At 39.2% G+C, this 27,995-nt stretch overlaps 1 protein-coding gene and 1 long non-coding RNA gene across 3 annotated transcripts; one reads left to right on the top strand and one right to left on the bottom strand.

Moving 5' to 3' along the window:
- Positions 1 to 2,592: 2,592 nt before the first annotated feature.
- LOC119730515 (NADPH oxidase 4-like) lies at positions 2,593 to 25,762 on the top strand. Its single transcript, XM_038203484.1, has 17 exons — positions 2,593 to 3,386; positions 6,322 to 6,417; positions 6,974 to 7,084; positions 10,377 to 10,458; positions 10,915 to 11,012; positions 12,176 to 12,203; positions 13,101 to 13,173; positions 14,535 to 14,615; positions 15,080 to 15,269; positions 16,365 to 16,529; positions 17,155 to 17,217; positions 17,960 to 18,020; positions 18,769 to 18,841; positions 21,731 to 21,850; positions 22,439 to 22,550; positions 23,194 to 23,366; positions 24,979 to 25,762. Exons 1-17 carry the CDS (start codon positions 3,189 to 3,191, stop codon positions 25,097 to 25,099), a joined length of 1,845 nt encoding a protein of 614 aa, XP_038059412.1. The 5' UTR covers positions 2,593 to 3,188; the 3' UTR covers positions 25,100 to 25,762.
- LOC119730516 lies at positions 7,023 to 27,995 on the bottom strand. Of its 2 annotated transcripts, none has more exons than XR_005271377.1 (5): positions 27,753 to 27,995; positions 23,115 to 23,387; positions 16,363 to 16,521; positions 13,073 to 13,166; positions 7,023 to 7,108 (listed from the first exon to the last, which is right to left on the bottom strand). It is a non-coding gene; the product is annotated as an uncharacterized LOC119730516 (long non-coding RNA). The 2 variants fall into 2 exon arrangements; XR_005271378.1 differs by lacking the exon at positions 27,753 to 27,995 and adding an exon at positions 27,251 to 27,437.

Raw genomic sequence — 27,995 nt, forward strand, 5'->3', positions numbered from 1 at the left:
AAATTCAATTTAAAACATTTACACATCGTGGAAATTAATTGCTCAAAATCTCAGTTTAATACATTTTGTAATTCTTGAGTTATTGATCGGAAACTGAGTTGTTCTTTTTATTCAATAGTGCAGCGTCCGCACCAATAAAAAAAATAGAGGGCGTGCCACATAAATAGTGGTCTCGATCCACCACAAAACTTGTTTGGGTGGCAACAACTCCAGAAATACAAAATGTTTTAGATTTCCTTTTTTTCTAGTGATTTGTCATCATATTTAAAACATTACGAGATTTAATTTCATAAGAAACTGTCAAACAATGAAGCAATGTTGACCATAACAATATAGTGTTTGAAGCGCGACAAATCATTACTAACACATTGTCGTGAAAGTTGGTATCTGAAAACTTCTTCGCAAAACCCCCTACACCGGGGGTTTGTGTAGAAAATATCAGACGGTTATTTATTACTCCCCATCAGGTTCAATTAACTTCGGGAGCGACCGCAAGCCCCATTAATAAAAAGTTAAGACATGATCAATGTACCAACTTTACGACACCGTGCTGGTAATGTTGGAAAAAAAATCACAATTTTTCTTGAAAATGTCGAGCCACGATTTTACTGGATGCTTTAGACTGTTATTCCTTAACAGTCCATTTTTTTTGGGCGATAATTCGATCATTTCGTTTTTTGATGTTTGCAAAATTTAATGTTTTGTGGCGGTCGATACCGAAGCTACTTGCATGTACAGAAATCAAATCCATGGGGTCAGTGAAATCGCCCCTTCGTCCAATTTCAAGGCAGTGTGTCTATACCCCTTGTCGAGGCCTAGATCCGCCCACAATGATCGACTGATGTAATAGGCACCTCCCACTCACGCGGCCGCGGGCAACATCACAGGCTAGGCACCTCCCAAAATGCACACTACATGCGCGCCCAGCCGTGCGCGTCTCGTACGCGCGCGCGTACCGCGTAACTGCCGGTCTTTTGTGCACGCAGGTCGAACATCAATCACGGCTGTGATTGGTCAAAATTTCTTGGGCGGGGCCTAATGATTGGAAGACTCACCTGAACCACTGTGTTCACTTGTATTAATCACGGACCATCTACTCATGCAAAAGGCCGGGCCGCACTGGGCCACTTGACCTCGTGGTGACCCAAGAGATGCTTTGAATGAAAAGGAAATGAGACCAGCTGGAAGTCCCGCCGGAAGACGTAACAATGATGGCCAAGGTCAAGAAAAACAGCTACAGGACTGATGACCGTCAACGGGCGTCAAGTAATAATGGACAGTGTTAATGGTCAAGAGCTTTTCCGGGGTTGTCAAAGCCTCATTATTTTTGTCAATTGTTGAAACTTTCATATACGACCAATGGAGTTAGTTTTACAACTAGAGTGCCATCATCAGTTCTATCGATATACTTGTTGAACTTCAGTTAATATTTTTTTCGGGGGTCTAAAATCTTTTGAGCCCAATTTGAGTATCAATATTCTTATAAATTGTTTATTTCAGTCCCAACTTTAAAGGGATTGTTGTCATTAAACGGTTACTTTTAAAGACATATATGATCATTTGCATTTATCCAACCTACCGAATATAAAAAGCTTACTTGGATTAAAGATCGTGAAATTATTCCGTCTGGCTTGCTGTCATTCAGAATTAGAGAATCAAGATTGTAGGTGATTTCCAACGATCAGCCAATTGACTGATTTTTGGAATAACGAGTGCTACTGACAAAATCGTGTTTGCTGATCAAAAGGTTGTGCATGGTTTTTCACTGTTTTCTCAAAAAGTGTAATACCCACTGGGCTGGAACTTCAAGGTTTTCATTCTTTGGATTTTGAGTGGTGTTATTATTGAAAACGAACAAAATGCATGCAAAGCAAATGATATGACTGCAATTAATGTTAACTTGAGTCAATATACAATAACTCAATAAGCATTTTGAGTGATATTGGAAAAAGGTCTTGACCACACGGTAGTCTGGGTGAAGCGGCCCCAACAATAATATTTGTTAAAACTAAGGGAAACGGTCTTAAACCGGATAACGTACTAAAAGTATTTCAAATCGTAGAATTAAACTCTTTGGGTCCTGTTTAAGGTGGGGCATGTTTTGTTTACTTTGTCGTGGTGTAAAAAAGGTGCATGGTGAGCGGATAAGCACTTTTTAAGATTTCGTTCGAAGAAAACTGGCAGGCGTTGGATTAAAAGTACAACTTTTTGGCATATGTGACTTTGTTTTAAGTTGGGGACCTAAGATTTTGAAGAGTTAAGTTGTAACCAATTCAAATCAATTTTGATACTAGTTTGTTTACTATAACATGGCATGCAGTATAATTTATGGACTAGTTCGTTTCGGCTCCGCCTATTTTCTCAACAGAAAATCGTCTGTACAGTGTATGTGCAGGTATAATGATAACCCCACACAAATATTTTTTTTTTTTTTTTTTTTTTTTTTTTTTTAGAAATCATGACATTAAAAGAACATCTTTATTTCCTCTTTGATGGAAATATAATGTAAGCAACATCAAACTGATCAAGAAAACGCAGACTGACTAAAATAAAATTCAACATTCACGACCAATATTTGTTTCAGGTAAATACCAAAAAGTAAATCACAGTGGACCCCTTTCAGCAAGAATGGTTTCGTCCAAGGTCAGCCAACTTGTTCATTTCTTTTGTTCTCGCGACCCAGACGTCGTTCATTCATGCGTTGCCCGTGTTTGTATTTCCGAAAGATGCCAAGGTGTATGCACTATTCTACGGGTGATGTTCCCCGCTGATGTTCTATCTGATGGGCCCGAGGAATTACACAGACAGTCCCCCGGTAAACGGATTAGAACATCCCGCCTACTCATCGCTTAGTCACCGGTCAGTCAGCTGGTGGAACCGGCGACTGTCTTCACATAAACACGCTACATTGAGGTGACTTTCCTTGGAAGAACTAAAGATAGCCTACAGGGCTCCTTTTATTTATCTATTTGGGTGCAAAACAACTTGTGGTCGACCTTTTGGCAGACAATCGGAGCAGTTCACGTCATCGTGTTGGGATAGCTATGCCGGTTTTGTCAGCGGTCGGCAAGGCTGAACCGAGCGGTGCTGGCCCTGATCTTGGGTCTTGCAATGCGCCTTGCCGGTCAGTCACCAAGATCGAGATTACCGGACTACGACACGAGTAATACTCTCACCGGGTATCGAGCATGGATCTAGCGGGGAATAAGGGGTCTGAGGACCGGGGGAGGGAGACGTCTGCCCCGGTGGTGGTTGATTACGACCCGATGACGGGCAAGTCTGCAACAACACGAGGCCGTCAGGCACGTCACCGCAGACGAGACAGCCGAGATGGGTTCTCAACGTGTAGTTGGTTCCGGAACGGTGGATTCAAATACTTGTTTGTGGTAAGTTCACCGTGTATACTTTCGACAGGTGTATAAAATTCCAATGTTTGAGCTACCTCAATTAAGTAAGGTAACATTTGAAAACGGATAATATTGAATTATCGTTCTCGTGAAAGCCCTTTTAAACTTTTTAATGGATGAACAAGAAATTCTAGTTCTACATATTGTCAAAAGAACACAATTATTGAGTAATGACAATTTGGAATCATACTTTCTTCAGGATTTTGACAAGTTTACCTCTTACTTATATAATACTTTGGCTTACGAGATTCTATGGAGCCACGGACAAACGAAAACCCATAACTACAAGGCCAGTCTATTGAAACTACATTGTGACATTGACGTTCAAGGCCAATTTACTTGTGTAAAACTTTATGTAAAACTTTATGTATGTGCAGGGGCACTATAAACCTTGTGCCATGTTTATACCGAGGATTTTTACTGATTCTGCACGATCATTTTATTCTGCGGCCAAAGTGATTATTTTCCTTCGATAAACATGATAAATCACACCATGGAGGAAGGAATAGACACACACACACTTGCACCACAAGCTCTATGCTTGCACATAAACGCCGGCTAGGGCCCTTCCAGTGATAAAGCAAAGGTCAACCGCACTGGAGGGGTCACCTCATTAAGTTAGTGTCAGAAGCAATTTCTTTCCCCGTAATGAGTCTAAAAATAAGGTTAGACGTTTGCCTGAACGGTCAACCGTATAATATTGTTTATTGATTACACCCGTTCATTGCAAGTTCAACAAGCCATTTTTTCACAGAACTAGAAACCTTCGTTTCGTTGAACTACGGAGGAGTTCTTATTCCTCCATGGTTGAACCCATGGACCACATTGAGAGAGAGGCTGGCATTAACAAGTACTTATTCCTCCATGAATGGACACAGCAATCCACATAGCACTGGTAGCGACTCCAAACAGTTATTGTTTTACAACACTATATAGCCTCACTTTGGATACAAACTTTCAAAATGGCGACCAAAGGGCGAATTACAGACGAGTGCTTCACTGCTCTGCATAGACTCTCAAAAACCGACAAATTACATCACCAGACGTGACCGTAACACAAACTCTCACTTTCGATGTCGGCAAAATCTGTAAATTAGTTTCTATTGGAACACCAGTTGGATGTCTGTAACAAAATATTTTTATTACAAATAGCACGAATAGGGCGTATACAAGTGGTTTCAATAGAGTTTGAATGGTCTGACGGAAGTTACGATCACCAAATTCAAAAAAATTGTTGACGCTTATGTCCAATTAAACCCTCCCATCAGCAGCAGGTGGCACTTTTTGGGGAAAAAATATTTTTAGAAAACGCTTTTCTGTATACCTTCAGAAGTTCAAAATGATCAAATACCGAATGGAATTTCACAGGTTGTTTCGATGTGCTCAGAAGTTGAAAATAATGGCTTCTAGATGGTATTTTTCAGCAAATAGTAAACTTCACAAAGTGCAAAAGGCGTAGATGTATTTGTGAGTTAGTTAATATTTAAACATCTCGAATAGTACAAGAGTTTCATTCAAGTATTAACAAAATGTTCCCCAAATATGTTTAAAATGAAAGTAGGATTGATTGTGCGAAGAAAAATTCGCCATTGAATTCCAACAGTATACAATGCACCTGTTTTCAAAATATGTATCGTTTTGCTGGATCAACATTATTCTTACAACACCTGTCATTGAAACGATTTTGTACTAAAGCTTATACATACGCATTATGCTTTATGTTTGTTCACAAACCGTATAAAGTTGCAGCCAGCTGTTTTGCCTTGCGGATATTTTTTCTTAAAAAGAAAATTCCAACCTTTTGCCTCCGAAACCGCGAATATTGTGTCAGTCAACAGTTAACAATGTGTGTTTATCGGAACAATGGTACTTTGCACACAATGTGTCATTCACGACTATAGAAGGGGCTCTGTCAACAAACATTGAGCTCAATTCCAGTTGGTGACAAGCGGTAGAAGTGCGAAATTGCACTGGTAATTACATTTTTTTTAAAAGATGGGGAAGACGAAATGTGTCTTGTTTTTCAACAACCGAGTTCTTGAAAAGCAATATGCGATTTTGAGCAACATGAACTCTTCTAAAAAAAAGAAACATTAAAACTTACTTAAGGGAAGGACTGAAACTTGCTGTTGCTCGAATAACTACATGTAGGACTAAGTCTAAACACCTGAAAATAAAAGGAAAGAAATTTTTTTTCGTATTGGTGAGGAAGACGAAATGTGTCTTGTTTTTCAACAACCGAGTTCTTGAAAAGCAATATGCGATTTTAAGCAACACGAAACCTTTCAAATAAAGAAACATTAAGGCGTACTTTAAGAACTGTCTGAAACTCGCTGTTGCTCGAATAACTGGAAGTAGGCCTATACACTTGAGAAATAAAAAAAACTAAACTATCGTAAATTTCAGTTAAAATTATCAAACCCTACTTAGTTTTTGTTTGATTTTCTGTGCACAAGAAGGATCGATCCATGTTGTGTTTCCATCCACGCTACATAAAAAGTCGCAAACACACCCTTGCGAAATAAAAAAAAAACAAGTATTGGTGTGTGCACTAAATTCAGCTCCTTATTAAAAATGATTTCCATAAGCCGTTAATTTAATTCTATGGCAGGTCAGCTATAATAATTCCTAACATCGGCTAATGTTGTCTATTTTTGTACACTCGTCATGAGCGTCTAGACTTTACCGCGTATTGGTATTTCAAGTACCCGCTTCCGTTTCCGGAACCCGCTGGTTACATAGGCCAAACAGTTGCCTTTACAAAGTTGCCCGACAACCCGGTGACATTTTTACACATCTATGCTCTTGCGGTCCAGTGGCATATAAGAGGAAGGCGTTTGATTTTTAATTTTAAAGCTTCATTCTTCTTTGAACCAAGTCGAAACAAATTTTAATGTTTGTCTTTTTTGTACAGGTTGTGTGGACGGGTCTAAACGTAGCCGCGTTCTGGTGGAGCTACATGCAATATAAAAGGGAAGCTAAATACTACTATCTCAGAGGGATATTAGGGGTAAGAGCCAAAATTGAAACGAATATTGCAATTCATGTATAGTAAAACACCGCTAAAACGAACACCACTATAACGAACATCTCTATTTGGCTCCCAAAACAGTAAATATTAGGCCAAAAATAAAAAGTCTCCGTTTTCTGGTATGGAGCTTGTCCAAATAGTGGTGCGGCGACGCGGCTTTTTTTTTTTTACCTGACTTTTTTGCTTCAAATGTCTACTGATGACTGCAAATGGTGCCCGACTAAACTTAGTGCAAATATATGGGAGTTCAGAGAGGCTACATTAAGCTTATTCTCGATCATAACCCCATCTAAAAACACGTTAAAAAAGTGCAGCAGCACTTTTGAAATTTTGCAAAACTCGGTCCACCAGTTGAGTGAAATTGTTTGTCTTGAGAAAAACTAGGCTGGGAAATGGTCTGGCAAAAAGGCTCAATTTTTGTTTTAATGTTAAGACTAATTTGCCCTTGCCCCAACCCCTTTGAAATAAACAAAGATCATCCCTGTAAGTGCTTAGGAAATCTGTTAAGCACGTAACATAATTTGTCTTTGCACAGCTTGGTTTGTGCGTCTCGCGGGGCTCTGCTGCCGTGCTTAATCTAAACTGTGCCACAATCTTGCTACCGATGTGCAGATGCCTGCTGTCGCTTATACGGAGGTCTAAACACGTAAGTTGTCGATGTGTACAAAGTCTATGGGAAAGAGGATAGAAAAGTGGGGAAAAGAAGAAGAAGAAGAATAAAAACTAGAGTTACAAAAGTTTTTCCAACAGTTTGCCATAAGACCAAAATATACTGAGGATTAAGTTGTTGATTATACGACACTTGAGGCAAACCCACAAATGACAAATATTGATATAATGAATTTAAATGATGAATTTAATACCGAGAATGGACTACATTGTACTGATGCAAACTGCTCACTGACTGGATTGGCCTGAATTATTCAAATCATAAAAGTTAGAGGACCTGACGTTTTGATTCTAGCAGGATCCTTCTTCAAGCAAAAGTAAATTTACATTTTAAATAAGTGAAATCTTTTTTTTTATAAAGATATCGGCAGACATGATAATAATGGCATGATGTACTCTATAGATTCGTTACATAAAACAGTAAAATACACTTCACAATCCTATCATGCTTAGTTTATGCTATGAAAATAACTGTTGAATGCCAGGTTTAGACTTTGAATGCCAAGGTTAATCGCTCCTTGACCTAACATGTCAAACCTTACAAATGATTCGTTAGTTCAGTCCGTATCCGCACAATATAACATTACGAGACGATCTTCAAATTGAACCCGTCACTTTTCTCGAGTTGATAGGTGAGTGACATAAGGCGGCTAACTGATTTTTGTTAGAGAGGATTTCTCATTTTGGTCTGCCGGGCTAGTTGCAGTTACAACCACACACGTTACCCCGTTGGCTGATTCCCCCCCCCCCCCCCAATCAGTCACCCCGTTTTCTCCCCTGGATGAGAAGTCATAAGTTTAATGCACGTCTTGAAGGAATGTCTTTGTACTTGCACAGCTTTGTGTGAATGCTCACAGAAGACGTAAACTCTGAGGACAATTTATTACGGTTTACGGACACTGATCGAAGGTTTTCACAAACTGATCTGAAATGGATTTTCAGGGTCACTGGCAACCTTTTGACCTCATCAATGCAACCTACATTTTTCGGCTATACATTAACTGTGTCAGAACCCTTTTATGCCATTGTATACGACCTCGATGGGTATAAGACCACCGACTGAGACGTACCCTTGACATTGATGGATGAACCCAAACAAAATTGGGTAACACAAAAGTTACCCCTGTTTGCACGGGCGTTATGTTATGATTGGTTTCAACGTGAAAGTCTATATCTGTCAATCACTTGTTTGGAAGAGGCTTCATAATGACGTTACGCTTTGTTTACATGATTGTGCGCTTTATGGGAACAACAAGGACAATGGCCAACAAGCTCCCGTGCAGGTAAACAAAGCGTGACGTCATTATGTCTCAGGATTATACGGGTTTGGTTTGAGACGAGCGTCCCTGCCGCTCTTCAGAAACTTCAGAAAACCTCTTTACCAAGACCACGCACAAGGGTGTCAAAGCAATTTATCGCTTCCAAATGGCAGCCAACATACTCAACAAAGAATGACCTTTATTGTGTTTGATGTGCCCGCGTGGTCGGTGGTTGATGATGTCATTTTGCCCGAGTATTGTTCTTGCCCTTGACTTGAGATGATTTATACACTAGGTCTAAGCCAACCCTGGTGACCACACAATTTGAAAGATTAGCAGAATAAGTGAATACGATTTGAGGCTATTGTTCAAGTATATAACAATGGGAGACCTTTTGGCATTGATACAATGATTGTGAAAGTTTACGTGGTTCTGATGAGAAGATAATATGCAGATATTAACTCAACGTTTCGGTCATTATGTTCTGACCGTCATGAAGTAAAGCTCCTGTGAGGATAAAAACGTCATAATGCCGATCGACGGATTCATTCAGCTCAAACGAAAAGAAACCTCGATTTCAGAAACAAGTTGGCCATGAAAATGTAGATTCTTCAGAGAGGGTACCTAAGGTAGGGTTGGGGGAAATTTCGTTCGTGACCCGGATGCTTATTAGATATTTCTCCACCAATTCTAAAAAAAAAAAAAGACAAGACAAAGCAAGCCTAGTAAAGCTGGTCCCACAGCGCACAGAATTCCATTAAAATGATTTAAACTGGCTATTCACTAGTATAGTGAAGTCTTTTCAAGCCCATTCATTAGCATTACGGGGTAATCCTTTAAAATAGCACTGCCCGGTTCCAAAGTGACATTCAGTCAGTGAATCAATCAATCAGTCAGTCAGATACAAAATAATGGCCTATTGGCTGGTCCTCTGGGGAACAGCAGCAATTTAGAGAAACTTTCCGATATGTTTCCGTAATGAACGACAATTATAAACATTCTGAAAGTTCATGTCCTGGAAATTTGCTAATTTGACAACTTCAAGCGTCAACCATTAAATTGTCCGTCAAAGGCTGCGCCTGGTGGCATATGTCAATCTGATAAACTGCCGTATACTACGTACTTGAGATAAGACCGGATATAACCGGTTACTGACCTTTCAAAAAAAATTCCTTCAACTAGTGGTGCATGCCAAGACAAAAAAAATCATACATACTCCTTAAAAGCAATGTTGTACTTAATGCTGAAAGCAAGGACGTCAATCGCATCCCAAAGTGGGTGTGTGTGTGTGTGTGGGGGGGGGGGGGGGCATACCTTGATCAGAAGTAATGCGAGCGCCAAGCTAAAAGCCCTCACGGCGTGGGCTCGGGGCCACGAACAATTTTGGACTCTAGATGCTCTTCTGTGGTGCGATCTGCAATTTCTGTCCACTTAACGAATTCTTTTTTTTTGAACAAAAGATCATCATTGAAACATCATTTTCGAGTTTGGAGTCACTGAATCAGCTATTCTGAGCTATACAATCAAATATAGGCTACATTTTTTTTCGGCGACGAAAAAAAGGGGGGGGGGACAAACGATATGATATCCCCCACTTTAAAAAGTGGGAGGGGGAGGGGGAACATGTGTCCCCTGCCCCCCCCCCCCCTGGTCCCCCACCGGCACCGATTGACGCCCATGGCTGAAAGTCGCCTATTTTGAGCAGTCGCTCAGTTAGAGTTGACTGAACAAAGTGTGGTTAATGCGGCGAGAGGTAAACTTGCCCTAATCCCATTCTCAAATTAAATTCACGTGGAGTCGTTCACTGCATGCAAAAAATCTAATTGAAATCAGGTTCGACCCTGACCCTCACACATACCATTGGATTACTTTTGGTTCGCAGGAGTTATTATTAGTATTGGATTCGGAAATTGTTAAGGAGAGTGGTAGGAGACGTTGCCTTTTTTTAGTTTCCAGATCTGGGTGTCTGGGCCAGTCATTTAATTATTTATGTTTCCTTCTGGGTTACAGGTTCACCGCACGACCAGGAAGTGTCTGGATCGCAGCCGATTTATTCACATCGTGATTGCCGTATTCATTTGCTTGGGAACAAGTAAGCAAAATATTAAACAATAAATCACTTTGAATAACTGTTGATATAATGTTTGCGTGGCCACTACAAAATAATAGTCTTTTTTTCCTAATAGTTCTTAAATTTTAGGATTTGAATATATTGGAGAGCATAACTTAATTGTGATTAACTATAAGATAAAAAAAAGATTCCGAAAAGTACGAAAGCTTTTATTAACTCGATTTTTCCATCAATATGCTATGAAGGATAGCTGTTATATCAGTAGAACTTCTGATGATGATGATGATGATGATGATGATAATGATGATGATGATGATGATGATCAGAATGTCGTGACTGAAACGTTGAGTTAACATCTCTGGTTCTTAAAACAATTTTCCTCTCAAGTTCAGAGTTACTCCACATGTATCCACAAAAGTCTCCCAAATCGTGGATTGTTTTTAATGCCATTGGTTTTTTTTGTTGACATTCCTTCAGCTGTCCACTGCGTAGCCCATTTCTTCAACGCCGTGAGTTTCTCCATCAACTACAACATTAACGTCCCCGATGTCAACGTGGCCAGCTACCTGGGTGAGGTATGCCCACAAATATAATATTTATGCCCACAAATATAATATTACAACCTTCTGGTTGTTTGATAGTTTGGGTTAGCCTCCAGAGAAACAAACATTGCCCCTTGATAGTTATCCCCCGTGCAGTGTTTGCCTAAGGCAAATCTCACACTAAGCCGTTGTGATTGACATCCATGCAATCTGACTACGACCCATGAGGCATTTGCATTCTTGATTTGATTGATATGATATAACCTTGGGGAATACTTTGGGATAGCAGGTGTAATCACAAAACAAGTAAGCAGACAATTATTATAAATAGATTATCCTGCAGCCAAACCATGCTGAAATAGTAACCAACTACGCAGTTTAACCCCTATCAAGAACTCTATAACTGACCAACAACACTGACCGAGGGACATTAAACTGACCGGCTTACAGGCTGAAAATGAAAACTGAAAAATTGACTGGGTTTATGGTACCCAAGCGTGAAAACTGCAACTACCCAAAACTGGGTTGTGCTTTACTCTATTGTTTGGGTTAGCATTCTGTTAAATTCAACCAAAACTTGTGGTCATACAAGACCTCATTAAATTTAGTCTGGCATGACCACACCTTTTAGTTGAATTTTAACAGAAATTGTAACCCAAACAATTGGGTAAAGGGCAACCCAATTTTGGGTAGTTGCAGTTTTCACCTTTGCTTGGGTAAAATTTACGCAGGCAATTTTTCAATAAACCGACTGACTGACCGACAAATGAACCCACTGACCACTGGACTGGCTTGCCGACTGACCACCAATGAACCGACTGGCCGACTAGTAAATTGACAAACATGCTGATCTACCAACCAATGAACTGACTGACCAATGAACCGACTGACTTACCAGCTGACTGACCTACTGACCAACGTACCGACAAACCATGGACAAACCGACCGAAACCAACCAACAAATGAACTGATCGATTGATTGACTGATTCAGCCACTTAACCTACCAACTGTCCAATCGAAAGATCAACGACTTTAGTAGCGACCGTCCAACGAACTTTAACCCGAACAAAGACACTAAGTACTTCAAAACATCAGTCAACCACTTGTTATTGTACTATTGTCCCGATTACTTAACACATCTCAAGTTTACAAATACTCATCTATTTTCCACATTTCCCACCACTTTTTTCTTCAGAGCCCCTGTCGAATAATTTTCACAACAGGTAAGGTCATACTCAACTTCATAGTTCAATCAATTTCAGCCGTAAACTAAACAGATACACCTTTGTTAACATAATTTCGTGGATAGATCCCAAAGAATTTAGTTTGTCTCAACCGGATTTTATAGCTAATAACAAAACAAACCGCACTACCGCTTTACGGATGTCAACCCAGGTTATGTAAACAGTTTAGGAATCACTAAAACAGTAAAACAATATTCTGTTCCCCTTAGATTTTCCCATCTCTTGGGCTTTCTTTTGGCCTATTTTTGGTTTAATTGTGGATCAATCATTAAGATATCAACATAAGGAATAGATTCGTTTATCGTGAACAGTATGAATGATACATTTTTCAAAACTTTGTAGAAATATTCATGAAATGTCTGTTTCTGGTTTTTTTATTCGCAACAACCAGCGCAGTGTGGAAAGTTAAGTCTAGTCCAAAATTTGAAGAAAAAAGGACCTTTCTTGAAAACTTGATCTTCGGCGAATCGAATACAGCACGCTGGTTATAGGGCAAAATCCTACCCTTTGGCCAACAAATAATTACAATTTCCTTAATTTTTGTCTCGAGCATAATTCATCACAATAGAAGAACGAGTGTAATATCTTTTATCTTTTGTTATTTGACTTAATAATTTATTCACCTGAAGTTCAATATATTGAAATGTGACTGAAGTGGATGTCTCAGGATTTAATTATTAAAATTTGAAAAAAAAGTAATGACGATTCAAAGAATTTCAGATAGCGGTGCACCTTGTTAACTCGTACAACCTGTTGTATGAATTGAGGACCTGAACAAAAGAACAAAAGAGAGCTCGGTTTTAACATGGAGCTACAACAATGCCAATTTGAAATTCGTTTTTACTTACTTGCTCCTTGCCCTTATATTTCTCACAGTGCCTGGCGTGACGGGCTGCCTAATGCTGCTTATTCTGGTTGCCATTGTCCTGACGTCATGTAGAGCTGTAAGGTAAAGAAACAAAAACACCTGCAGCCAATTTTAATTTAAAGAGGTCTTATAAAATGAGGAATACGGCTAGGAAGATTAAGATTCTTAGCAAAACAATTACGCTTCCCTTAACTTTTTGGCATTGTAACCCGATTTTGCATGGCAAAAACCTGTTTTATTGCGGAGGGCATTTCTGTGCTTAAATCTCCGCACAGACCCAATTGTTCACCGTTGTAATGTATACGTATACATATTTTACACATGTAAACACATTGTATACATATTGTATACATATTTGTATACGCATTGTTTACATTATAACTCTATATAAAGACTTGGTGGGACTTCATAATTTTGAGCAATTCCCTTTGGACAGTGTGTGTCTGTCCAATGTGATGATTTTGGCACACAGAATGAGTAAGCACCACCACCGCCAAATCTACAGAGTTGAAAACGTAAAAATATTGTTGCAACTTTTTTTAGACCACAGCACTCTCTTACTTGGTCACAGTCCAAAAATAAACTGACCGCATTAAAAATTAATTACTTCCGTATCCTCTAACATTAGTAATGATGCCAAATATCCTTTGAAGTTATTCAGTCTAAAATTGAAGTTAAAAAGTAAAATATGTAAGTAATGGGTCACCAAATTCAAACTCTGGCAGCTATAGCATGTGTTTTCTTGAGAAAGCCGTTCGTTTTGCTTGACATCGTGCTTGAACATTAATGCGCAGCGAAGTGGCATGTGGCTTCAAAGTGAGACCATGGTGGCTCTGCAGGCGACCTTGTTAATTGGACCCCCTGTTCTCCAACTTTTAATTAAATCGAGTGCACCATGTCAGCTACCTGGGGAGAGTTTAATAGAACATGAGTGAAGTTACCGTGAATAAAATATCGAAGTAAATTTGGCAGATCTCTGCGTGTCAAAAAAAACCCCAAAACCAGCTGTTAGCTCATAATCCTGCCCGTGCCCTGCTCGGTTTTCTTCCAGTGGCGTTTTGTATTTTTACTACGCTCGATTACAAAAAAAGACCAGTCACTTTTCTCTGCTAAGAACACAGTTATGTCTCCTTGAACTCTATTTTTCAAGATACTAAAAATGGTTGTGGATGAAAAAGTGACAAAAGCGAACACCGAACTGACAATTTTAGAAGCGGTTCTCCCCTTCACTTGGAGCAAAAGCCAATACATGTACATGGATCAAATTTAAGTCTCTTCTACTCAAAAAGAATCTACCAAATTCCGAAATTGTCATATCTTGTCATTATTCAGAGTGCTCATGGATGAAGTTAGATGACATCATAATTATTTGAAATAAAACATGTGATCTTATAGTGAATAATATTTTTCTCTGTTTTTTTTTTTTTTTTTTTTTGGGACAGGGCATCCAGACATGAACTGTTTTGGTACTGCCATCAATTGTTCCTTGTATTTTACGCATTGCTTATATGTCACTCCATAAGGTAAGATATTTTTCGACATTTCTCTGCAGTTCGCCCCCCCCCCCCCAAGTTAAATATTATTAAAGATCTTCGCCTTTACAGTGACGTTTTCAATTTTTAAAAACGGAATTCCTGGGCAGAATGATGCCCATTTGAAGTTTGTGATGTTGAAAAAACTAAAATCAGAGAAATTGCCTGAACAAACTCTTCGGTTCTGCGTAATTTTTCAGAATGGTTACAAATTATCCAAAACTCGCTTTCAGAGGCAAACTTACGATCCGAAACTTTAACAGTGTATTTCAGACATGTAAAATGCAAATTTGCAAGAAACTGAAAAGTGGATAAAAAAGATCAACCCACTTTATTTTTTGTCATATCTCTATTTCAATCTGTGCCCAAAAGTGTCTGTTTTTGATAGATGTGTCACATTTTGTCATACAGCGTTGAATGTTTTCATTAACATCGCCTGTACTTTTTCTATTCAGAGGAGTATTGAAAGAACAGCGTAACACAAACACCCACACACCAGGTTGCCTAGATACCGCTGTACCAGCTGCAGAGCCAGAACCCGGGTCACATGACTGGTCTGAACAGGAGTCACATGACTGGTTCATGAAAATGAACTCAACGATGATTTGTGAGGAGGAGCCTGCTTTTGTTCCACACAGATCTGATGTAAGTTGGTCCTGCTTCATATGTGTTTACACCCTCCCCCATTTTGATGTGACCTTTGACACAGGGTTGACCTGCACATGACCTTTAAGTACCTAAGGCTTTAGATAATTGCTTTACAAACGTGATACTCAAAAGACTCTAAAAACTTGTTTGTGTTGATTAAAATTCCAATGGAAATTTTAAATTCTATTGAAAATTCAAATGAAAATGTCTTCTCCGAAAGTTCTTGTATACAAATCATAAGCTATTTTGATGAGCTTCTTTTCTTCAGTTTGTTTTGTCTGTTTTAAACTTAGCATTAGTTATTTTAACGTATTTAAATTGATCACACATTACATTGTAGGCTTTTAAAATTTTGAACTTGTAGCACATGAACTAACACCCCTATTCACGAATGAATTAAAAATTATTATGGCAGTTTTCATATGTTCTTTAGCTGAAACCAGTTGAAAAACAAGTCGGTCTTGAGTGCATGATCATATTGAATGTAAGTGATTAGCTTAAAGTATTAAGATTGTACTAGGAACTCAAATTTTAACTTTTCTTAAAGGGAATATACAACATTTGCAAACGTCGAAAAACAAAACTACCAAATTTTTACGAAATACCTTACTAGAATGTTGGTAAATGACAGTCTAAAGCATCCTGTAAAAATATGGCACCTGGTGTGAAGCCATTTTCAAGAAAAGCTGCATTTTGTATCAATTTCCAACGGTGGTCGGCCGACCAGCGCTGGAAAAACCTAACTATTTTTCAACTACTACTCCAAATTTACCATATTTTTTTCAGTCCAAATTTTGTTTGCTATTAGTTACAAAATCATGAACAGGTGCAGGCCAGCTAGACTGGTTTCCTTACCTTACAATTTTCCGGGAACCAGACTACTTGAGCATTTTGGTTTTTCTTGGTTTTTCCAGCATTTTCGAACACAAAACTTCAAACATGTCAGTGTAACAATATTTGATCTATTATACTAACCCCTCAAATAGTTCATTTCTGAAAATTACAGCAAAAACCAATGATGTACATTCCCTTTAAGTTGATTTATCCTTTTATAGCAGTAACTTGAATTTACATACTTTGTTCCACTTACAGACATGGTGCTTTTTAATCCTCCCAGCTGTCCTGTACATTGGGGAGCGGTTGTGGCGATTCTTCCGGAGTTACCGGTGCGTGACGGTGATTGGCGTTCGGTTCCATGCCTGTGACGTCATGGAACTTCAGCTGCATGTGGACCAATTCGAGGCACGACCTGGCCAGGTAATAAAAAAAAATGTGACACCTGTCATTGTGGGGTATCATATTTATGGACTATTAATTTTGCTCCATACCATTCGTGAAACCAAAAACAATTCCTTTTGAAAAACACTTGACCACTTTGATAGTTCAAAACTGTTTTATTATTATTATTAATTATATCTGAATGGAACCAAGGATTCCCCAAAAGCGCCCTAGGCACTGTAACTTGAAAGCCTGAAGAAACCTGTAGAGAGAAGACATTGGGAAGAAAACACAGTTTTAGAGGTGGGAGGAAAACCCCAGTTGAATATTCTGGGGGAAACTCGTGGAGTTAGGTAGGGATTGAAAACCCAATCCACATGTTGGCCCAGGTGGGATTCGAACCCAAGTCACAGCGGTGGAAGGCGAGGAAAGTACTGCTACACCAACCTGACTTAACAGTTTGTATTGTAGTAAATGGTTGAAGGGAACAAAATATATATGGACAAGTTGAGACAGTACGCATTTTTTTTCAATGGGAATAAACAACAAGATTGTTTGGTATGTTTAAAGTAAATGATTCTGTTCTGATCAGAATAGAGATAATTTTCTTTTTTCTTATCCAGTCAATGTTCTCACATTTGCTTCTTCTTCCTTCTTCCTGCAGTATGTAATGTTGCGCTGTCCTATGGTTTCTCGTCTAGAATGGCACCCATTTACAATGACAAGGGTAAGGCTTATAAAAAATCATTTTCTAATTTTTCTAACGATATGACTGAGTTTAAAACCTCCACACACTCTATATAATGATATTTTTGTTGTTCTACAACTACACCGAATACCAGCTAAATGCAGCAATCAATTTAATGTGGCTACCTACTAAATTCATCAATCAATTATATCCTCGCCAAAAATGGTCATTTCTCTAAGTGTTTTTCCCTGTAGGAAAAAATAGGAAACCAAATGTGAATTGAACATTTTGAGTCGTTTCCCGGAAACGTAGTTTGCTTTGATAAAGTTCAATTAGAATATTTCTACTGCCCTTTTATATACATTGTACTGCATGATATCATCACACACGAGTTAATAATTATTGTTATAATAATTACCGGTAATGGGGTAATATGGAGACTTTCCCATAGACTTGTGCACAAAAATTTTCCGAATTAAATGTGCCCTAACCCGATACATGTATTCCCTGGTCCTTTTTCCACGAATTTCGGTCTTTTTACTAATTAGACCACGAGCAACAAATATAACCCAATTGCGACAGCAAAATCTTGTCTCTAAAGGGGGGCTGCGCCAATAGGGAGACACCTAGGTGTCTCCCTATTAAGCCTGTGTCTCCTTACTACCGAATTTTCTACGCTAACGTGTCTCCCTAATAGTACATTTGTGGGAATAAGTTTATACTTACATAATTATTAGTATTGAGTATTAATAGTAATTGTTTTCTTTTGTTTGTTCTACAGTGTCCATCTCAAAGCAACTCTACTTTCACTGTGCACATACGAATTCAGGGTGACTGGACATGTGAGTTTAACAGATTCATTTTAATATGTAATAATATTATGTGCATGGTACAAGAACCTAATTGTTCGTCCTTTCCCACGGCCAGGCCTCAATCGCAAAATTGAAGGCAAATATAACTTCCATTGCACGGTCACATGATTGTTGGCTAATTTATTCAGGTGTTGTATAAAGCAAATAATAAATGTTTCATATTCGTGCAACAGAAAGAACAATTTCATGAGGTGACAGATGGAATGTTTGCTGATGAGTGGACTGGAACATTCCATCTGTCACCTCATGAAATTATTCTTACCATTGCACTCATAAACATTCATTATTTGTATACTAGTTTACTGTTCTGTTTTAAATATGTCCTAGAACCTTTTTATGAAGGATTTCTTACAGCAAAGTCAAACACTAAAGATATCATTTTTAAATGAGTTAATAAGTCCTAAAGCATCAGAAAAACACTGATAGTGCTCCAAAGTTCCTCTTGTATTAATCTTTAATGCAAAAAGAATCAGTAATTTTCTACTTGAAAATATGATATATTAATTAATGATGGTAGGAAAACATTGTCTGATGAACAATAATTTTTCTAAGAAATACTGCAAGGGTAGCGCTCTGTCAAAACAGATACAATTACTTTCTTATTTGTTCACTATTTTGTCAAACATTTTATTCGTTTATGTTATTTTGTGTGCTTAATTAATTTTTGAAACTTAACTAATCAACTTTTTGGTTTCTTTCATTTCTTTTGTCAAAAAAGGTTCTCTCAGGAATCTATTAACACAAAACTATGATCCAGGGACGGGAGATATTGAATGCTTGAAACTTCCAAAGTAAGTAAAACTATCCTATATTCCTAAGTTAAATAACCCTTGTTTGACTTCTGTTTACATACATCCTAGCATTGCAATCCAGTCGCTGTGGCTTTAGCCTTTGAAACAAGTTCAAAGGTTAATATGCGGCATAATTCAATCCACAGTTTGGCCTGCTTGAGTGTGGACTAATGGTTATTGCAAGGAGGATTGAGTATCCCAAGTGGGAAAGCGGTCTTTAACTTTGAGGGAATTTTAACAGCAAGCACAGCCTGCGCAGGAAATTAGTTAAGGTAGCCAGAAACAGTTAGGCTGGACTGAGATATTTCGTGGTGGTAGTTTTCATGAACAGATAACATAGATAAGCAAACAATAAAATACAAAGCACATAACAAAATGTTCTTGTACGCTCTCAACAGAACAGGCTTTACTTCTTTGTGCATTAAAAACTTCAGTTCAATTTAGTTCATTTCAGTACTTTTTACCCAGTTCGGTTTTCTTCCACTCAATTGAAAAGTTAGTATGTGTCTTTTCTAAACGGGGTGGTCAAAAAAAAAATGCAACCTCACACTTCCACTATTCAGAGACCTATTATTGGTATATCTGGATAGCAAATTTTGTTGGAAGGAAAATGATACCAAAAACTCCCAATGATTCCAGCGCCATTTTTGTGAACCACAGTCAGGGGCTCTAATAAGGATTATCGCACACAGTGAATCTGTTCTTAACCTCTGACTTTGATTCACAAAAATGGCACTGGAATCAAAACTACTCTACCGAATCTTGGTATCATTTTCCTTCCAACAAAATTTCCTGTCCATATCAATGGTTTAGGTCCCTGGATATTGGAAGTATGAGTCTGCGGGTTTTTTGGGACCACACTGTATAGGTTAGGGTCCAAAGTGTGACAGTTTTCCCTGTTACCTCCGAACTTTGTAATTTGCCATTCTAGCATCATTGAGAATTACTTCCAACTTTTCTGTGTTGGGTAGGAAAATGTACATGTAGTTTGCTATTCATAATCACTCTTGGAGGATGACTGCATTAAGCATTATATCAGAATGACAAATGATGAATCAGGGACAGGAAAAAAGTGGACCCCAAATGTATAGAATGACCCATGTAGCTTTTCCAAACAATTTGAAACAAACAATGAAATTAGAAGCACATTTCCAAACGGTATTCCTTTACTTACTTGTCACGAATAACTTTACTTTGTTGTGTCTTCAAAAGTTTGGAACAGTTCAGTTCAGCTTTCATTCACTCAATTCAAATTAAGGGGAAAGTTAGATAGGCAACAGGTGAAAGGTTTCACACAAACAAGTATTCAGTGTCCAAAATCAGGAATTGTGTTAGTGAATAACTTGTAACCGATCTATGTGTCTAGACAGCTGGAGCACTCTCGCACGAACTCTCCTGAACTTTTTATTTCTCAAACTGACCTGACAAAGTCTATGATATGACAACAGCAGTGGATGTAGAACTTTTCGGGGGGGGGGGGGGGAGGGGAGGGCTCCAATGAGGGCATCAGACCTAAAAACTTGCCGAGTGCAAGCAATACTTATGGGTACATCAACATACATGTATTAAATGAACGTGCAGATGTACGGGTACATTGACAGAGACACCTGAATACAGATCATTCTTTAACAAATGACTGTAAAAAGTATCATCAGTTAAAGTTAAACCGACATGTTTTATGTTTTGGGCTTGTAGATGCTAAAAAACCAAGAAAACCAATTATGTTCATGTAGTCTCGTTCCCTGACCCCACTTAAGATGAAACAGAGCAATTTATAGACTTAAGGGAATTGTAAGGTCAAAGAATCAGTCTAGCAGGCTTGTACCCCTTCAGAGGTGTGAAATCAGTTGCAAAGAAAATGCAGAATAACTAAATATGAAATATTAGGAGCTGTTTTTAAAAAAACCCACCAGTTTTCTCCAACGCTGGTTGGCCGACCAGCTTTGGAAAAAATACAGTTTTGAAAATGTCAGCACACCAGGGGCCACGATTTTACAGGATTCTCTTTTAAAGTTTAGACTGTCATTTCCTAATAATTCAGAAAGGTATTTCGTGACAATTTGATCATTTCGGTTTTTTTTTATGTTTGCAAATGTTGTATCTTCCCTTTAACACTTTTTTTACGAGGGTGTATATAGGGGGGAGGCAGCCCCCCCCCCTCTAAATCTGCCACTGTATGACAATACAAATGTATAGTGGTTTGGTTTGAATGCCAAATAGGGAGGCACCCCACCCCTCTCTAAATCTGCTACTATCAGGCAACAGTGGTTTGTTTAGTACTTTAGACCATGGAACTATGTTTGGACCAAGTAAATAGGACCAGACAAGGTCACTAGTCTTGTTTCAAGAGGAAATTAAACATCTTTTAATGGGCCTAACTGATTCAATTGCCAATCTCAGGCAAGGATTGCTGTCGAGTACAGGGACTCTTATCTTTGTGACTGAGTGGGGCCCATTAAAATACCAGACAGCAGGTTTTGCTCACAAGTAAATGGATTTAACATGTTTGATATCAGTAGCACTCATCATGTTTAGAAAAGTAGTCCATTGCGAGCCAATATGGGCCATCAAGCCGGCGTTTATCTCCAGTTTCCCTAGCATGAAAAAACTGAGAATATTTCTATTTCCCTTGTATGGGATGCCAGCCTATCGCAGGTGACTTCGCAGCTAATGCCGATACCCATTTATGTACACTCCCGAGTGCAGACAGGCAAGTTGGGGTGAAGTGACTTGCCCAAGGACACAACATATGACCAGCAGCTAGATTCAAACCCCTGACCCTCTGGTCATGAGTCACAATCCTAACCACCAGGACAAACTCTCAGATTTTATCAACTTCTTTTGACAATGTGGACTCAAGAATTTCATTTGTTTTTCGTTTTCATTTAGGCTCTACATCGATGGGCCTTTTGGTAGTGCCAGCGAAGACGTGTTCCGCTACGACACCAGTATATGCATAGCGGGTGGTGTAGGAGTCACACCATTCGCAGCAGTTTTAAATTGGCTTCTGTGAGTATTAACTTTTTTAATTAAAAAATTATTCAGAATTCATTGTTTCAGCTGGCCCCCGAGGGTCAGCTAGTCTGAGTATCATCGTTATCCACGAAGCCCAGTCTCCTGTCTAACGTCTGATATATCTAAGCATGCGTGACGTCATTTTATTTCCGAAATCAGATTGTGATTGGTCAATTCAATGCCGCGTTTTTGTAATACAACAACCTGCACAAAAATTCTACTCATTGTGGGTGTGATGTTTACGCACACGGGATCTAGAATTACGCGCGTATAGAAGGCCCCTGCTGATTGGTCAGTTTTTTCGGTCATACGCAGTCTAGCTGCATAATTTATCGCCAAATCTGTTCAAGTATCATAGACCATAGTCGGCTTTGCCAGGGCCAGGGTCTATTACATAGACTAAGGGTCAGCCTACAGCCCTCTTTCTATTTCACTAGCTTACTGATGATCTGTCACTTCGGCTCCACCATGGCCCACCATTGGCCTCATTTGGGCCCAAAAATTTCATTTCATTGGACCCACTGAATGGGCCAGTCTACATTCCCCTCTGTACTAATTTAATGGGGTTTTTCTTTTTTACAGAGAATCCCAAACGAAGAGAACCAAGCTACGCAGGTTGTATTTCATATGGGTGTGCCGGCACGTCAAAACCTTTGAATGGTTCACTGAGACAATATCTCAGCTTCATCAAAAGGTGAGAACTGTTGAAGAACGAAAGAGGGGTGCACTGCTCCCCCCTCTCACTCTTAACCAGAAGGAGTAAAAGTCCATTGCGCATTCTAACTGTTTGGACTTTGGCTCAGTCTACAGGGTGACCCCAAGAAAATGAAACCCTAAAACATTTGCCTTTTAAAAAAAAGGGGGGGGGTCAGTGTATTTTTATGTTTTGGGTATCAGATTAAAGTGGAGAGCTTTTTCTTTCAAATTCTAAAGAAAATCATGAAAATGGCACTTTGGGTTGCTGAGAAAATGCCAATTATGTAAAAGGAGTCATTTTTCATCCTGTAGTCCATCACAGAATGGGTCACCCTGTAGTCCATCACAACTCCTAAAAAGTCCTCACAAGTCAGTCACAAGTCATCCTAACAAGTTCATAAGCTATTTGAAATAAACTGTGACAACTGCATACTTTGTTATTGTTCATTCCTTATTACTTGTGGCTGGTCCTGTGATTTACTTGTGCCTTGACTTGTGATGTACTTGGATGTGTTGGAATAAAACTGTTTTGACTACCCTTCGCTTATACTATTTCACTCACCAGTTTAGGAAGACAAGTGTAGTCCTGGTGCTTGGTGGAGTAGAGATTTAAACAAGTGTTTTCCTGTGTTGCCTTGTAGCTCTGGGAGTCCAACAGACCGGACTTGCTCACCCTTAGGCTGTACGTGACCGGGGGCGAGCAAAGAGACCTCCGGGGTAGCACCGCGGCTGAGAAGCTGGTCTTCAGCCGGGTGAAGTGGGGCAGGCCCAACCTCAAGCAGCTCTTCGGTGAAGTGATGGTGTGCAATCCAGGGTAGGCTCACTTGAGTTGTTTCTTAAACGTGAAGTAAATGAAAAGGTGGGGTCAGTGAGAGATGTGCCAAAACAGGATGAAAAGTTGTGGTGTAATTATTGTGCTTATATAGCGCTTTCAATCGTATCAACCATCTCAAAGCGCTTTACAATTATTACCCCGTTCATCAGGCCATGGGACCATGCAGCAGCCGATATCAGCGCTCAATCGGTCCTCTACCCTCACAGCTACCCATTTATACTCCTGGGTGGAGAGAGGCAATTGTAGTTGAGTGTCTTGCCCAAGAGCACAAACACCCTGTTCCTGGTACGGTTCGAGCCCACGTACCTTTGTACATGAGTCAAATACCGTAACCACTGGACCATTGCCGAGTCCATCTCAAGTCTAATCGCAAGTAAAGCACAAGTCCATTCACAAGTCCAGTCACAAATAACAGGAAGGAACAACAAGGGCATACCTCTGTTGTATTTTATTTGAATAGCCGGTGACTTATTAGCCTGGATGACTTGTGATGTACTTGTGAGGACTTGAAACTGTAATTGACTCGACTACAACACTGGTGGTAGGGGACTACATAGTCTGAAAATTTGGGACTCTCAATACTGTGTATGAGAGTCCCAAAACCATAAGATAGTAAAAACATGCAACACAAGAAAATAGACTGGCACATGAAACAACCAGCCCAAGTCCAACATCCCTTTAGTACTGCATCAATCAACTGTGTCAACATGGTCAAAAGAAACATCCAGTACCTAGTCTCTATTTATACACATTCTCTTTGGTCATTTCACCTGACTACTGAAGGGTCAATCTTTTCAAAAAGTTGGACATGTGCCAGTCTAGTCTTAAGGTTCAAATTCAAATCACTTGGCTTCACTCTCAGTTTCCTAATATTGAAGAAAAAAAATCTCCTTTAAAAATTGAATTGAGCCCTCAAATTTGGCTGGTGAAATACTGAGGACCTTGTCTTTGAGTCATGAAACTTTTTAAATCTTAAAATTAATGTGGCCTGACGTTGCGAACTTAGCAAGTTCTTCTTCAGAGGCTAAAACAGAAAACATGAAACTTTTGGCGAGTTTTGTCAGCTAAAGAGTGAGTACAGATGCTATGATTTTGTGTTGCATGTTTTGTTACCCTCAATGTCCCAGTCTGGGCAATTACAGAGATAAAACCCTTAAGGAGATCTTCAGTGAAGCGACGCTGAAAGACTTGAAAAGCTTGGGCCTGTCTCAGAGAAAAATTGATGATTTGTTGCGACAAAAAGAGGGTTGAGGGCAGTCTTTCAGTCAAGGCACAGAACAGAAGTTTGGGTAATGTTTCGTTGTGGAAGCCTTGCCAACTTTTACATTTGCATTCAGAAGTAAATCACAAGTCCATCACAAATCTGCATGATCACAAGTAAATCACAAGTCCATTATTCTTAAGTCTGAAGTAACTGGACTTATTAAACAACTATGTCAAAGTTCCCGTCAACAGCCTGTGACTTCTGGTAGGCCTGAATGACTTGTGATGGACTTGTGGGGACTCCACTAGCTTTACTTCACTGATACATGGACTTTTTGATAATTCCTTCTTCAAAACACAACTTTTCTTTTGGTTTGATATTTTTCAGGTCTAATGTTGGTGTCTTCGTGTGCGGACCAAAGAAACTCTCCCAGCGTGTTCACAAGCAGTGCAATCGTTGGAACCGACGGAAAGCCAAGTTTCACTACAACAAGGAAAGTTTTGGCTGAGGGCCGGAAACAAGTGTGATGTCCCAATATCATGTAGCTGCGAGGCAGAAGCCAGTTGGTTACCAGACATAAGCGGTTTATCCATATGGACATTTAGCTGGTACCCGACTGTCAATAAACAAAATTTACTGTGCTCGGACACTATGACTTCAAGCTCAATCCCATGACTAGGAAGGATGATTGGGGATAAAATCACCTCTGGGTTCTTAATCCCCAAAACCTTTCCAAAACCTATAACTTTAGCAACTGAAGAGTGCCCAATGTCGTCACATGAAACAATTTCTACAGAGATATAGAGAGGTTTCCCATGCAAACGGATACGTTTAGTTCGACGGATACGTCATCAGTTATGATGCCATACGCCACTCACTATCCGCTAAACGTGCAGACGAAACGCATATCTCGCTCGCTACACGTAAGTAAAAATCGGATACAGATAGCTAAACGTAAGTGTAAGCGTATCCGTTCGCTTGCGAAACCTCCCTATTAAAGTCAACCACACTTCTTTTAAAATACTGTGCTGTAATTAATGGCAATATAATTTATGTGACCAATAGATGGCGCTATAACATAACAGCAGGAAATGCACTTTAGGCCAAGTTCGTGCAAGGACTATAGTTGACCAATGGTTAACTAACGTTTGCCTGAACTCTGTCTAGTCGACGATGGTTGACTTCGCTAGTCGACTATTTGGAACCAACCTACTGGGGTTGGTTGCTTCGCTGGTAACCAATAGCCGCACGCATTCATTACGCTAGCAGAGAGCCAGGATCCAGAAGTTTTGCGATGACATTTTGACCAGCGTTTGACTAGAGACGTTCGCACGTTGCTATCAGTGCGCAGGCGTAAGGTACGTCATAAATCAACCACTAGTCGACTAATGGTCCTTGCCCGAACTTGGCCTTAGTTGAAGTAAGGCCATGCCCGAATCAACCGGCTGCGGCCGGGAGTAACATACACGCGTCTATGAGTTGTGGCTGTAGCCACAAGCCAGTGGCTTCCATAGGCGTGCGTGTTATTCCCAGTCGCAGCCACAACTTTCAGACACGACCTAAGTTTCCATAGTGATCTTACTTCCTTGAAAAATGAATTACGTACAGCATACATAAACACATTTCACTAGAGGAACTTAAATTTAGCCAAATGTTTGCTCAATCAAAACTCATTGGAAAGCGCGCCTTTAGTCAGTCTGGCATTCGATGAATAGGCTTCATTGATGGGCAACACTGATTAAAGAAATTTCTATTTAAAACTCATTCTTTATTTTCTCCTTCATTAAGTAAAATCGGACCAGCAGCTCGAGTCAGGAATTTTGTCTATTCAGAGCTTGGCACACATTGAAGGAAATTGCTATCATCACCCACTCAAGCTAAAATAATTAACTTTCAGATCATTTTCCTTTCATTTCAAAAATTTTCCAGTCAATAATGTATCTTCACAGTTCAAAGTAATATGAATCGATGAAAAACAAAAGCAGCTATCGCTGCAGCTGCTCAAAAAGGAAGGAAACATGAAAAAAAACATCCTTTTCAAAGAAAAATGTAACCAGTGTATAAATAAATTATTAGCATAACTGTTATTTTAAGTTATTGTATTATTTAAAAGCTAGTTGCTCTACCCTAGCAATTTTCTTGTATTTTTAAGAGAAAGGGCTTCACAAAGTTGACCTGAGGCCAATCTGTATTTTTGTATTTTAATTTATAACCTTGTACAGTTTTAACAATATTCAGTGTTGGTGCTAGACTCTCTTGGTGCTACTGATATCTTAAGCCTGGAATTGTGGACTAATGTGATTTAGACAAAGAAAAAATATGAATCTTGTTTGGCACTGCATTGCTGCAAATATGAAGTCATTGTCATGTGTACAGCTGTTTAATTTGCCATTTTGAACAACTATTTATAATCTGCAATTGTATGACATAGATGCCTCGAATAGTTTGAGACATTAGGTTTTGAGATTAAAAAAATGGTTCATGTTCTAATGTGAAAAGAAAGATGATCAATACAGGTATCTGAGCACTAGGCTTGTTATAATGTCGACTGAAGAAATCTACTTCTTGAGTTGATACTTAACTTGGTCACAAGTTAGGAAAGTGTGATACAAGAAAGTGTGGTAGAATAAAATAAAAAAGATGAATGCACTGTACTCACATAGTTGGCCTAAGTCCGTACTAATCCTTCCAGCGCTCTTTCGCCTGAATCTTCATGAAGACTTAGTAAGAAGGTTATTAACTTAGTTTGGAATATTTGCAAAGAAAACAGTTTTCCCTCGATAATAATACGGTCTAACACTTACAGGAATAACACTAACAGTCAACAAATCGATTGCATTCGCCGGCCATCTTTAAAAAAAAAAAAATTAACAATAAATGCATATGAGGGTGCTATCATACGTATCTTTGATGAACAAAAGCACAAACTAGCCTCCGCTGTACGCACCGGCAATAAAGACGTCGTCCAACGTGGGCTAAGCACAAACCTCAAACAGGCTGACCACATGTAAAGTGCAAACAATTATCGTGTAACAATGTTGCTTTCCGAGTTATTTATCCCACATTTTACCGATTTGCAAATAACTGGTTGACCCACGGTACTAATTTCTTTGCACCGTAATGGAATGTACTAATAGGCAGTCGTTTATTGGTAGACTCACCTCTTGTGCTGTATTGTATGACTGAATTTACGCGACAGAATGTTTAAGTTTAGTGTAGAACGCCGCCATTTTGAAAGTGACGCAGCGTGCGCTAAGGCAGCCACGTGATTGGTTCGCGACTTTGGACAAATCTGCATGAAGCTCTACAGCTAGCAACGTGATTGGGTCATCCAGTTTGGGCAAAATTTAAGGGAAAGTCTTTTGAAGAAAAGTGCAGGGAAAACGCAGCTTGCGTGTGACCTG

The sequence above is a fragment of the Patiria miniata genome, unplaced genomic scaffold (assembly GCF_015706575.1).
Source record: "Patiria miniata isolate m_02_andy unplaced genomic scaffold, ASM1570657v1 HiC_scaffold_22, whole genome shotgun sequence".
Lineage (NCBI taxonomy): Eukaryota > Metazoa > Echinodermata > Asteroidea > Valvatida > Asterinidae > Patiria > Patiria miniata.

Coding starts and splice junctions, on each gene's coding strand:
- LOC119730515 (XM_038203484.1), top strand. CDS start 3,189: ATGGATCTAGCGGGGAATAAGGGGTCTGAGGACCGGGGGAGGGAGACG. Junction 13,174..14,534: donor ACGTCATGTAGAGCTGTAAG/GTAAAGAAACAA, acceptor TTTTTGGGACAG/GGCATCCAGACATGAACTGT. Junction 17,218..17,959: donor ACCCATTTACAATGACAAGG/GTAAGGCTTATA, acceptor TTTGTTCTACAG/TGTCCATCTCAAAGCAACTC.